This window comes from Pagrus major, chromosome 21 (assembly GCF_040436345.1).
Source record: "Pagrus major chromosome 21, Pma_NU_1.0".
In the NCBI taxonomy this organism is placed as follows: domain Eukaryota; kingdom Metazoa; phylum Chordata; class Actinopteri; order Spariformes; family Sparidae; genus Pagrus; species Pagrus major.
Genome location: NC_133235.1, coordinates 8,702,201 through 8,715,276, shown reverse-complemented (window position 1 = coordinate 8,715,276; position 13,076 = coordinate 8,702,201). Strand labels below are relative to the sequence as shown.

The window sequence follows — 13,076 nt, the reverse complement described above, 5'->3', positions numbered from 1 at the left end:
GACAAGGTTTCCACAGGCGAGGAACAACCACACAGTTTAACTTTGCTTGGACCCTGAGAAATGGGCACTGGGATCACTTCTGTCCAAAAACTGGAAATAAATGCTTGGTGTGTGTGTGTTTGTGTGTGTGTGTGTGTGTGTGTGTGTGTGTGTGTGTGTGTGTGTGTGTGTGTGAATGTAGAGGCAGAGAGTACAGTAACAGTTCACTGATAATTTCTCTGCCAAGTTTAAGCAGCTTTAGTGGAAAAAAAAAAATTACAAATGGAGGAAACTTCCACAGAAAATCAGCCCTAAGTGTCAGTCGCCATCTTGGGTGTTTGTTAAATATTTGTGCTCTGTGGAATATCTTTTTAAAGAAGAAGCAGCATAAAAAACAACAGGCTTAGTCTTAAGCTGAGATCAACTATGGTTGAGGTCACTGTGTGCTGTCAAATGTACAATAGTGTGAGTGTATGAGTGTGAACGAGTGTGTCCGCCTTCTTTTTCTGGCCAAAGATTTGAGCCTCTTTCCATCTTTCGGCATCATCAAACTGTAAATGGCCAGTTCAGGCACAGTTCGCCCTGCTCCTCTTTGTTACAGCACCACTGGGTGTCACGTCGCAACAACAAGTCTCCGGCTGTCACATCACTGCTGCTAGAAAGTCGCCAATCCCAAACAGAGCCAGCTAACAGAATAAAGGAGAACAGTGTGTGTCTCTATCTTGCTGCATGCACAAAACGAACACATGCAGCGTCACAATCTACTGTACCTCTAACTGCATATGAAGATGACATATACACGTTTTACAAAAAAGGAAAGGAAAAACAAACTGCATTATTAAATTATGTGTAACAAATTAACAACCCACCCACGCACACACGCTAACATACACACAGATCTTTTGGATGATGACCCAATTTTTTCTTCCTTTCGCTTTTTTTTCTTCGTTTATCTAGAGACGTCACACAGATAGATAGAAGAGGTTAGGATAGATATAATAAGCCCTTACAATATGTAAAGGTCTCCAGCGAATGGGATCTCCCCCACAGAGGACTGTGGGAAAGCGGGGTGAGGATGGAGGAGAAGGGAGGAGAAGGGAGGAAGAGAAGGAGGAAGATGGTGGGGCACGACCGAGGGGCCGCGCCTGGTAGTGCTGACAGAGCAGGGTGCCGTCTATGCGCTGGGGTTGGGGTTGTTGTGTGTGTTGGTGGAGCCGTTGCTTCCCTGGATGGTGAGGCTGATCTCATCCTTCCTCTCCTTCTCCTTCTCCTCCTCCTTCAGCTCTTCCTTCAGCTCCTCCTTCTCCTTGAGGGGGCGAGCCTCCACAGTGTCTTCAGAGGCCATGGGGGCGTAGCGGCCTGTCCGGTGCTCCTGCAGGGCGGGGCCCCACTTTGGATGTGCTCGGCAGGCGTGCTTCAACCGCTGACACAGGGAGAGACAGAAGGACACGTCAGTCAGTGTGGAGGGAAACTGACACGCGTTCAACTTTTTTACATTTCAACTGCTTTCATTGCTTTAAAAGCCACTCCAGCTGCTTTCATTTCAGATAATTCAACAGTTTAAGTACTAACAGCCTCCAAACATCAACCGACACTGATTTTAGACTTCAACTGACATTTGAACAGCTCCTACTCTTTGATTGACACTTCAACTGCCATGAATGCTAACTCATCCACTGACATTACAACTGCTTTCATGGCTCAGACATCAAACAGACACTTCACCTGCCTTCAGCTCTTACTCTCCAACTGCTTCAGTGTTTACATACAAAGTAATAATCCATGTGCCTACAGGGCTTGAAAAAAAAAAACGTTTCAACTTGAAACACATTTTCCAAATTCTTTAACACAATTGCACTTCACTAATTATCTCCACCAAGGTTATGTTTTCACCCGTGTCCGTTTGTTGGTTGGACTGTCAGCAGTATGACACAAAAACTACAGAACAGATTTTCACAAAACTTGGATGGAGGATGGGTCTCGGCACAGAGTAGACCCCATTAACTTTTGCTGATAAAAGGACGTATCTGGGACGTTTCTCTCACTTTCTTCAACATTGCGAGATACAGCGTTTTTTTAAAATTTATGTTAATTTCTCAGGGAATAATACATGGATCTAGATGAAAAAAATCAGGTGCATTTAGGTGGCTGAGTAGACTTTAAGTGAGTAGAATTTGATATCTGAATTTATGTGTTATTTGATTATTTGGATGAGGTTTGATTGAATTAAAGAGGACTGTTAGGCCTTGGTGGAGGTAAGCGGTCTACTGAGTCCCATTCTAGTCACAGCTGCTTTCACCTCTTACAGTTGGATCTTCTTCAGAAAATTTAGAATTTTCGACTTAATAATAATAAAGTATTGGGAATAATGTGATCCTGTTTTATGTGTGTGATGAGAACCCCTGCCATACTGTATACGTGAAATCCTTTCCTACTAAGTGCAGTTTAATTCAGCTGTTGTTCCGTGAGACTACATGTTAGAAAGTAATGCAAGCAGAAGGAATCATTCAATACAGGGAATATATAAAGTGTGCAGATTAAATAAGTGAAGGAATGACTGATGTTGGTAGTTTAATGATGATAGGCTGACGTCCCACAATGTATGTTCCCTGTATTTCAAAGCAAAAATGCCACTGAGTCTCTATCTATTAGTAGAAACAGCTGTAGGAGGTACTGTACCTCTCTGAAGGTGGCTCCTGGGGACCTGGAGATCTTGTAGAGGGCGTAGACGGGTATGCAGACAACTGAGGACAGGGCCATGGAGAAGCCGATAGCCAGAGACCAGCCAGGATACACGTAGTCATTGTAGGTGATGGGCTTGTACTGGATCACTGTGAATATCAGGATGAACTGCACAGACAGAAGACAGACAGGAAACGAGTCAGGGCTTCATCATTTAGAGCAGGCGTTTGAAAAAGTACCTTCAAGACCAAAGCCAATCCTAACAATTTCACAATAATAGGTACATACAACAATATACCACAATAATTACAGTCAAATCAATAAGTGTTCCCCATCCTGGTTAGAAATAGTCCAAACAATTGGCTGCTTATGCATGGTCAATAAAAAAAACATTACTTCCTCTACAGCAGATCTGTTTTTCACAAGAAACCTGCATTGACTCAGCACAGGTGAAATCATTGTAGCGGCACCATCATCTGTTTTTATTTAAAACTTGCAGATAATTATGATTATAAATCACGACTGTTCCCAGCAGCAGAGTTTAGTTGCAGCTCCAGCAGTGGGCCTGGAGAGCAGGGCATTAATCTGTGTTGTGAAATGAAAGAGAGAACAAAAGTGGCTGAAATCTGACCAGTAATCCACAACAATGAATTTCTTGGTCGGCCCAGCAGCTTAGTGGACTAATGCTGCCGCCTGCATGGGAAATACCATTGATAGCAGCTGCATGTGTCCGTTTCCCAGTCAAAAAGATTTGCTCTTAGAGGTTTATACTGGAAACGCAGCCAACAGTAGCCAAACAGATTAGTGGTGACGGCAGCTCAAATGTAGGTCAGGTCCCAAACAAATGTGTCAGCAACGCAGGAAAGTTTAGAACCTTAAATTCAACATCCGTCAGATCAATACATCAACATATATTTATATGACTGCAACATTTTGTTTTGATTACAGGTTCAGTCCCTCTGACTGTGGACCCACATCAGCAGCTGTGTTTGTCTGTGTTCACTTACAGAGATAATGACTGGGGAGATGAATCTCCAGCAGACTTTGAAGAAGAGAGGAGGAGGGAAGCCCAGCATCATCTCCACATCTCTAAAGTAGTTCCTGTGACCTGTGATACAAACAAATGATTTTGAGGTGAACACCAAAGTTTGAGTGCTCATTTCACATTTAAGTAATGACGTACAATATTTATACACATGAAAGCAGATAATGAAGTCGAGTCAGCATGTGGTCTCTCTTGTTCCTTTACCTGAAGTTGAACCCTCACTTGTTTTTGGACTGGTACGCACCATCAGTCTGTGATATTGAAGCATTTCAGCATTGAGTCTGAAGCTGACTGCTGTAACTGAATGTATCTGGTTTCATTTTTCCCTTCTTGTCTACTTCTAATAAAGTTGTTGACCCAGGCTGCAGCTGATAGGCCCCAGATTGGCTGGATTGCTTTCAAAAAGTCATCAAATTTGACAAATGGATTTGTGCAAAACTAAATGTCTCATATTTGATCGGTTTTGAATGTAGAGATTGATATAGCAGCAGCACTCTCAAGGAGTAGGCTGGGCTACGACTTTAATAGCCAGGGACATAAATCGCTGCTTGGACTTGCGTTCACACCACAATAACATAAATCAAAGGAAATCACAGTTACCACCTCTAATGCATAATGAGACTTGTGGAAAGTGAAAAAAGAGAGTTGACTTTAAATAACTGTAAGCTGTGTTTTATTTTCAAGATAGTATCAGCCCACTTATCTCCACTGCCTTTATATTTTCCACCATGAGCTCATGTTAGTGTGACTGTATCTGACCGCAGGCTGATGAACTGAAAACTTCACGGGTGTAAAATTACTCTACGTTCAGTGATGGTGGATACAGTCAGTAGATCAACCTTCAGTGCGTGGTGTGCTGCTGTATTACAGGTTAATCTTTAGATCTCTTCTCACAATATGTGTCTTAAGGTGCTGATCCTGAGACCTGTGGGTAAGCAGGAGATATCTGTTGGTGACGGGAAGAGTCTCACTACAATCCTCACAGGGGATGCAATCTTTACGGCCATTAGAAATAAGAGTTATTTTAGGAAACCTTGCAATAAATTCCATTGTGCTGTTGGGACACAAAGAGAAAGAGAAACTGGTGCGTGTGTTATACTGAGGATAAGAAAACGAGATCAGCCATATACTCTTGAGTGTTCACGTGTCTGTCGTCTGTCTGTGCCTGTGCGTGTTTGTCTGCACTCCCCGCACACATGATTGCCCTGTATCATGTTTCTAGCAGTGACACTGAATGTGAGCTCAGAGAAAAAGAAGCCGAGGGGCCCAAACTTTCTCAATCCACCACTGTAGGCGTGTTAATGTGCAGCATGTGCAGAAAGGAAGGCAAAAGAAAGAGGAAAGCACATACTGAAAACATGTCCTGAGGCAGCGTTGTGTGCAGGCCTGTTCAGCCTGCAGTTGCTGGAGAAAGATCTGTATCTCTGCTTCTTCTATTTTCTTTTTTGTGATGGTTGTATTTGTATCGACAATATTGCAGAGGTTTTACTCCTTTAAATGAACGTTCCTCTTCTATGCATCTGTCACCATCTCTGATTTCACTCTTGTTTGACTCAGACATACTGACAATTTCTGTTGATGTCCTGGTGACAATAAATGTATCTGCTTTCAGACTCAGATTATAGCTCTGGTTAAACAATCTCTTTATGGAACCATTACATCTGGGTATGGGCAACCATGTACTGAGATTAAAAACTTAGATCACCAAACCAGAAATAATCATCAATATGACTCATAGGAATGGTAATGTGTCCCAGAATATATTTTTGCCTTTCAAATGTGAGGTTCTTGACAGAAATTCACGAGAGCATTTTGAGAACACTTCACACATCAGGATAATCAGTCCGTTTCCCTACTTACCATAAACATACATGACGCAGATGCACATTATGCAGGAGATAATAACCAAAGAGAAACTAGCAGCGTAGTTGTCCATCAGCAGCAACCAATAGATTCCTGCCTGCACACAGAAAACAGAGAATGAGTTAAAACTGCGTCTCCACGAGAGAAAACAACTTCAAACATATGATCCGAATGTGTTTGGGACTTACCTGTGTTGTTAGTGGCACGCCCAGTAAGAATCCAACGATGGCCACTGACAGTGTGACCACAGTCTTGTTCCTAATGATCCAGTCTGTGCCGATCTCGTCGACGATGGCCGTCACCAGGGTCTCCAACAGGCAGAACTACAAGAACAGGGACGAAAGGTTTCAGGATTCGATTATATGGGAGATGAAACTGGACAGTTGTTGCCTAAATGTTGTCACAGAGTCTTGACACATGATTTATATTAACAGTTTACACATCCACTGCTGAGTGATTATAAGCTATGGCTATTAACATCATTCAAAGTAGGAAGTCTGAAATTATAGGCGTAAAAGTTTCTGATCTACATTAAATGTCCAGTGTGTTTATATTTTATAATTAATTTATAATAAAATTTAACCTAAATCCTTGGCTACAGTATTTCCTGTGAGCAACCGCAGTTTTATCCAACACACGGGAATGTCCTCTCTACACATTCACTGTTGAAATGGAAACAAAAACCTACGTTTGTAGCGATTCATGCATGCATTCTACCAAATATTTTAAAAAGAAATGATATTCCATTCATCCATGGGTATGCTGCGATAATCAGGCACCTGAGTGGATGGTCAAGAATAAAAAAACCTTTTGTATATATGGCTTAATAGAGAAAAATAAGAGTATACAACCATGCAAGCAGCCCTGTGAGGCTGTACTTGGGCATAGCTACATGCTAATGCTACCATGCCACCATATCCACAATGACGAGGCAAAAATGTTGATGTTTCAAAGGGATTATAAGTATATTTTAGTGTGTAAGCATGCAGTGTACAGCTGGGGCTTATGGGAGAGCAATAATTCTGCAGGTATTTGGACACATTATCATTTTACCCTGATTATGAAGGAGAATATTAGCACAATTTCCCTGGAAATCCATTCAATAATTGTTGAGACATTTCACTGCATAAGTGAAAAATGTGACCTGTTGGTGGCGCTGAATGAAAAGTCAACGGATGATCAGGAATCATCCTCTGAGCACTTTGGATATCTGTACTAAAGTTCCTGGAAATCCGTTCAGCGGTTGGAGATATTTCTGTCTGGCTCATTGACTGACCAACAAACAGCAGCCGTCCCTGAAGCCATGCTGCTCACACGGCTTAAAATTCACCAACGTGTATCAACACATTTGCCCTCCTCGGTTGTCTTTTAACCTGACTCAACATAGTCTGATAATATATTCAAAATGAAGCTGATATTGAAAAGTATGGCATGCCAGTTGAGACATTAGGCCTGTGTGAGACCTGGGAATGTTCATAACAGTCCTCCACTAAACCAGCGCCACGTAATACCTATAGATAGATCTAGAGATGTGATCTAGATCAGGTCTAATCCTGAGTTGCTGAGGCATGCAATTCCTGTCAGTCTAGTATCTTCACTGAGTCTGTTAAAACATTAACAAAGAGCTGTGAACAATGAACATGGCTACAGACTGAGGATAACATCTGTGCATCTTTTTACACAGACTTTTCCACAAGGCTTAACAGTGTGGTATGGGTATCTGTGCAAATGATGTGAGACATGTACAGTATGTACAGTCTTTTCAGGACAGATTTTATTATCCATACATGTCCATAATAGAGAGGCTGACCAGTTCCAAGATCAGATACTAAATCATCCATTAATTCACATTAAAGTGCTGCATTAGTATGGTGAGACATGATTGTATATTTGGGTGTTAACACTTCCTGTTTGCCAGCCTCACCTGAGTCCCCAGTCCCAGAAGGATGAGCATGAAGAAGAAGAGCAGCGACCAGAGCGGTGAGATGGGCAACAGTGTGAGGGCTTCTGGGTAGGCCACAAAGGCCAGTCCCGGGCCGTGGTCGGCCACCTCTGACACGGGGACGTTCAGGTTGTGTGCCATGAAGCCCAGGATGGAGAATATGACAAAGCCGGCATACACGCTAGTCGCACAGTTGGTGATACTGATGATGATGCTGTCTCTGTGTGCAGGAAAGAGGAGGAAAAACATGTGGGGCATTAATTCAACTGGAACACAAATGATACACTTGCAATTTGACACCAGTGTATCCAGTGTTGTGATTATAAGCTAATGAAAACATAATGATGAATATTATATTCCATTTCTGACTAAATCCTCCACACTGGCCCTTTAATATAAGAGACAGCTCAGATTCAGTTTGACATCTTAGATCAAATGTGAGCTGAGTTTACTCTCTGTGAGTCAAGATGAGTTTTAGTGTGGACACACTGGTCTGTTTGCACTATTAAAGGCAGCAGCATCACTCTGCTCCGGTCCTCTTCTTCCCTTGAAGATTGCTGTTCTTGTTCTGAGAAGCACGTGTTTCATCTCTACTCTCCCTGACTCAGACTTGGACTTTGACTTTGTTCAGACTCAGTGAGGGAATACACAGTGCTTCGTTTCCTCGCACTTCCTGTTTGAGTTATCGCGGAGGATGTCTTTGATGACTTTGATGCCCTCTCTCAGCTCCTCACAAACCACCGTCAGACCTACGCTCGCTGCACTTCTGCATGGGCACCAATTGGTGGTGTTACGGGAGTGCAGAGAGCGACTCCACAGGGACGGAGCTGCAGAACACAAGCTGATTAGGCCGCCGTACAGCTGTGTGAGCAGATAGCACAACCTCAAGCTCCTGGCAGAGGAACAAATTATATCTTCAGCCTTTCCCTCCCCAACGCCCTCACTCCGTCAGCATGTGTGGACAAGCTCAGGAGAGTAAATGGCATCTCTCCTTCTCCTTATCTCCTGCTCTGTCCCCTCTTCTCCATCTTAACCTTCTCCTCGGCTTCTCGCTCGCTCCCCTGACATTCAAGCTGAGTGCAACCAGCCTCTTAACACCAGTCAAAAAACACATTATCTCTGTCCCTCCTCCTGTCTGTCCTTCCTTATCTCACCTTCTCCCCCTTCTCTTTTTAGACCTGTAGCCTTGAAGTTGCCTCCTGACTATTTTACCCTCCTCCTCTCACTTTCTCCATCGCTCTCTCGCCCTGACTCATTAGGGGGGTGCCGCACAGCCTGAACAACCAGAGACGACATCTCCTCTCCCTCTCGTTGGTTGTCTCTTCCCTCTTGCCGAAGCCTCCAGTAGCACGAGGTTTATTCTCTCTCTTCCTCTTTTCCTCCCCCTTCTTCATCTCTCCTCTTCTCCCACGCCTCCTCATCTTCACCCTCCCTTTGCCTTGCTTCTCCGATTAGTGCAAATAATAAGATGCTGGTCTGTGTGGCTGAAACATTGCAGCAACATAGCCTGACGCAAAATGAGCGTGGTCACATTTACACAGGCAGAAGGCAGGCAGGACTCATTGTAACTGCTGCAGCACAGCATTGCTTCTAGGTAAATGTCAACCACCTCTAATGTATGTTATTCTACTGCTGTAACAAGTTGAAGAGTTACAGTGTAACTGTTCAAGCCTTGCATCGTTGATGCTTTGAAAAACCCAACTGCATGAATTCCGGCATGCATGGTTATGAAGCTGTCTTTTGCTTGACTATAGCATCAGTGTGAACACAATCTGAATGACTTTCACCACATAAGCCACTATTAGGAAAGCCATACCTGGCTTTTTTCATTTGTTTTTCCATTATGATTATGAGCTATTAATCAGCTTTATTAAAAATTTATGTTTGGTCATCCAACCTTGGAATAATAGTCTACCTGATAAAGGCTGGATGACCAAAACACAAGATGTAAGGAAGCTGATACATAGCACACCTGGTAAAGTGCATGCCTTATGCAGGCTACTGAGGTTGAGGTTTGGGGTTCAAAGTTACATTCGGCTGTCATAAAAACTTTTATTTTGAACCACAAGAAGTTTTTTAGATGTCTGTAACTGAAGTTGAAAAGATGTCTAAAATTACATTGTAAAAACTTTCATTTTGAACCCTGTAAGGATGTCACTTGGACATCAATAGTGAACGTTGAAAAGACGTCGAAAAAAGGCTAACTGTCTTTATGCTAAGCTAAGCAAACTGTCTCCTGGCTCCCAGCTACAAATATGAGAGTCGCATTGATCTCAGCAAGAGAGCAAATAAGCATGTTTGACAAAAACTGTTCCTGTTAAACATAGTTTGTTTTTGTGTATCTCTTGTCTGGAGTACCAACCTGAAACAGTTGTTATGGAACTTGTTATAGGACGCCATGGTAATGAGACCCCCCCAGGCACAGCCCAGGGAGTAGAAGATCTGTGACGCTGCGTCTCCCCACACCTACAAATTCAAACACACATACATTCAGAAATAGCAAAAAGAAATACATCCCTCTCTCCATCTGCCTGCTTATGTGAGTGAATACCTTCGCATCAAGGACCTTCTGCCACTGTGGGGTCAGGTAGTACTTGATGCCGTTGATGGCTCCGTCCAGGGTGATGCCACGGATAAACAAGATGGTCAGAACGACATAGGGGAACGTAGCTGTGAAGTACACCACCTGGACACACACACACACACACACACACACACACACACACACACACACACACACACAGATACAGAGATAATCAGAGGATGTGGTGAAATCAGTTGGAAAGTTTCTCATTCAGCAGATATAGTTTGAATATTATGCCTGTGTGTGTGTGTGAGTGAGGCTGACCTTTCCAGAGGATTTGACGCCCCTGATGAGACAGAGGAAGACGACAAACCAGGACACAGCCAGGCAGCCCAGGATAGGCATACGGACCTCTCCAAAGTTCCCGATATCATCAGAGATGTTCAACACATAGTGTCTGAGAAAGAGACAGAGCCAGAAGTCAGGACTGGTCACTTTGGATGTTGGGTTTGGTTTTGACATTTCACATTTTCAAAGCAAAAATTGAAAACAGACTTAGCTGAGCAAACAACACTACTTCCTGTAGGGTTACGGTTAGAGCATCTGACTTAAAACTGACATTTGTCTTTGGTCAAAGCAATGCAGTGTTACAGGCATGACCAAAGACACCAACAGGGAAATGTTTTTCTTTTTAAGTACTATTACTTTATAGTATTATTACTTTGTAGTGCTGGCTTTTGGCCTCTGTTTCCCTATAACTAAGTAGGCATTAAACGTACAAGCATTAACTGTGTGGCTTAATAAAACTCCATTGAAGTAACAAAAACTATGCATTAGATTTCTCAAATATTGTCTGCTTTGAATTCCCATTTAAAGCTGTCATTTGAAATGGAAATTATACTTAACGACAGTATGTCTGTGCGCGCAACACTGAGGATAATTATTAATAACTCCATGTAGATTATACAACCTACACACTCTCTCATCTGCCTCAGTAATATTTCTCTTCCAATTATTTCAGTATTGTCAGCACAAACAGAGAAGGACGGATGAATGCATGCCTGAACAATTTGGCTAATTGGTGATTCTATAGGGGTTTACTCAGGATTAGAGCTTATTACATGAGCGTCTGAAATGTGATGGTCTCAGTGGTATAAATGCATTACGGACAAAAACAGTTATGTCAATGTAAAGTGAATGAGCTGTTAGCCAGGATTAGCCAAACTAAAATTCCTCGACTTGTTTAATCTGTTCTGGCTTTAACCAAAGAAAAAAAGGTCATTAAGAAGCTGAATTGTTGTGTATCCGTTATTAGAAATGTGATATTTTCTTGTGTTTGATGGTAAAGTGATAAAACAGCAACTCACATAAGAGCAGTGCAATGACATTGATTATGTCCTGAACATGAAATGTACAAGACACAGCGGCGGAGGGACAGGTGCATTAGGATATGACAGTACATAGGGCTGCACAATGTATCGTTTCAGTATTGACATCGCAATGTGCACATCTACAATATTCACATTGCAGGACTTGTAACCATGGTGACTTCTACTTATTGTGACATCACTCTCAATATATATAGCAGAAAACCAAAAAATGCAGAGTCAGTTGTTTTCAAGATCGTGCAGCCCTTGATGGAAATGTGCAGCAACTAAGGCTTAACACTGAAGAAGACACTTTTAATTAAACACTCCGTATACAGCACTCATTTAGACATAAAACTCAAGTTTAAAGCAAATATAAAAGGCAAAGCTGTTTGTTCTGAGCTGAGGATTAATGGGTAATTCAGAACAATATCAGCTGCTGCAACACTGTATGAAAGCCTCCGTCTACAGTTGATTAAGTTCTTACAGGCAGTTGCAGGGAGAAGAATGGATATACGTTTTTCTATATCTGAAAACTGCAGAGCCATTACACATGATGCTCCACTGTGGAAACCTTGATCAAGTCGTGTGTGACCAAGGCTGCTGTAAAAAGGCCACAAACACTGCTGTGTTTCTGGCACATGTCACTCTTTACTCTCCTGGTTGATGTGTGACATCCTGAGACAATGAAAGTTGTCTTACTCCTATCTCCTCTCCGAATCTCTTCCCTCATGTAGTTGATCATCCACCTCATCTGGATGATCCAGACATGTAATGTGACTGAGGGGATAACTGATCAACACATCCTACTGATTTATATTTCCCTCCAACAAACCCTTTTTATACAATGCAGCTGCATCTACTCTATATGAAAATGTATAGCAGATGTACTTGGATAAACCCTCATCAACCTGACACACGTGACTTAGCCCTTAAATGCACAGTATTTACTTTCTCAGAGTTCACGTCTTCATTGCTAAGCCACCACCACTGTGATTAAAATCTGTCTATCTGAGTCACACAGAAATGTTAAAGGACATGGTAATTTGCATTCAGGTTACGTTTAGTCTTGTTCGCCAACTTCATTCTTCACTCTCGGAAGGTATAGTGACAGGTGAGCAAATGAAGCGCACCTCTTGAGTAAAGTGATGGATTTGTCAGGGTTAAAACATTGTTGGAAACATTTGGAATAAAGCAAGTGTACAAAACAACAAAATATATAACAAAGGTCTGGCAGTTTGAAGACTTTTTGATGCGGAAATGTTACATATTCTATCTTTCATGCTAATTTGTTAAGTACCATCAAAACAGCCCATGAGTTGACTGAACAACAGTAATCTGGGAAACCTCCTGCATGTCACTGCTGATGACACTGTCAGAAGCTGCTGCGCTGCCAGTCAAATCTAGTCCAAATATTTGAATGCTTTCTGCAAACACGAGGCATGTTTGATGCAAGCTTATCTCACAGGTGCAAGTCAATTTTAACCTCTGTGTCACGCACGATAAGCCTTCAGAACTGAGTCAAAAGAGGCTACTTGCATAACTTGGCAAAACTTACAAAACAAAGAGTGCTATGAAATGATTCTAACAAAAGTAAAACTATGATCAGGATTCTCCTGACCATTTTCCTACATCTTCATTCTGGTGATCAGTACTCAAAAGAGTTGTAAATGA

The 13,076-nt window shown here is 42.2% G+C and overlaps 1 protein-coding gene across 1 annotated transcript in view; it reads right to left on the bottom strand.

Moving 5' to 3' along the window:
* Positions 1-700: 700 nt before the first annotated feature.
* The window catches only part of slc6a9 (solute carrier family 6 member 9), a 62,062-nt gene continuing 49,686 nt past the window's right edge, over positions 701-13,076 (bottom strand). The window contains exons 5-13 of the mRNA XM_073491324.1: positions 10,360-10,492; positions 10,063-10,197; positions 9,874-9,977; positions 7,494-7,731; positions 5,758-5,892; positions 5,567-5,666; positions 3,669-3,769; positions 2,659-2,829; positions 701-1,402 (exon numbers count right to left, since the gene is read on the bottom strand). Coding sequence (XP_073347425.1) covers positions 1,154-1,402; positions 2,659-2,829; positions 3,669-3,769; positions 5,567-5,666; positions 5,758-5,892; positions 7,494-7,731; positions 9,874-9,977; positions 10,063-10,197; positions 10,360-10,492 — 1,366 coding nt within the window. The 3' untranslated portion in view covers positions 701-1,153. The remainder of the gene's footprint in view (positions 1,403-2,658; positions 2,830-3,668; positions 3,770-5,566; positions 5,667-5,757; positions 5,893-7,493; positions 7,732-9,873; positions 9,978-10,062; positions 10,198-10,359; positions 10,493-13,076) is intronic.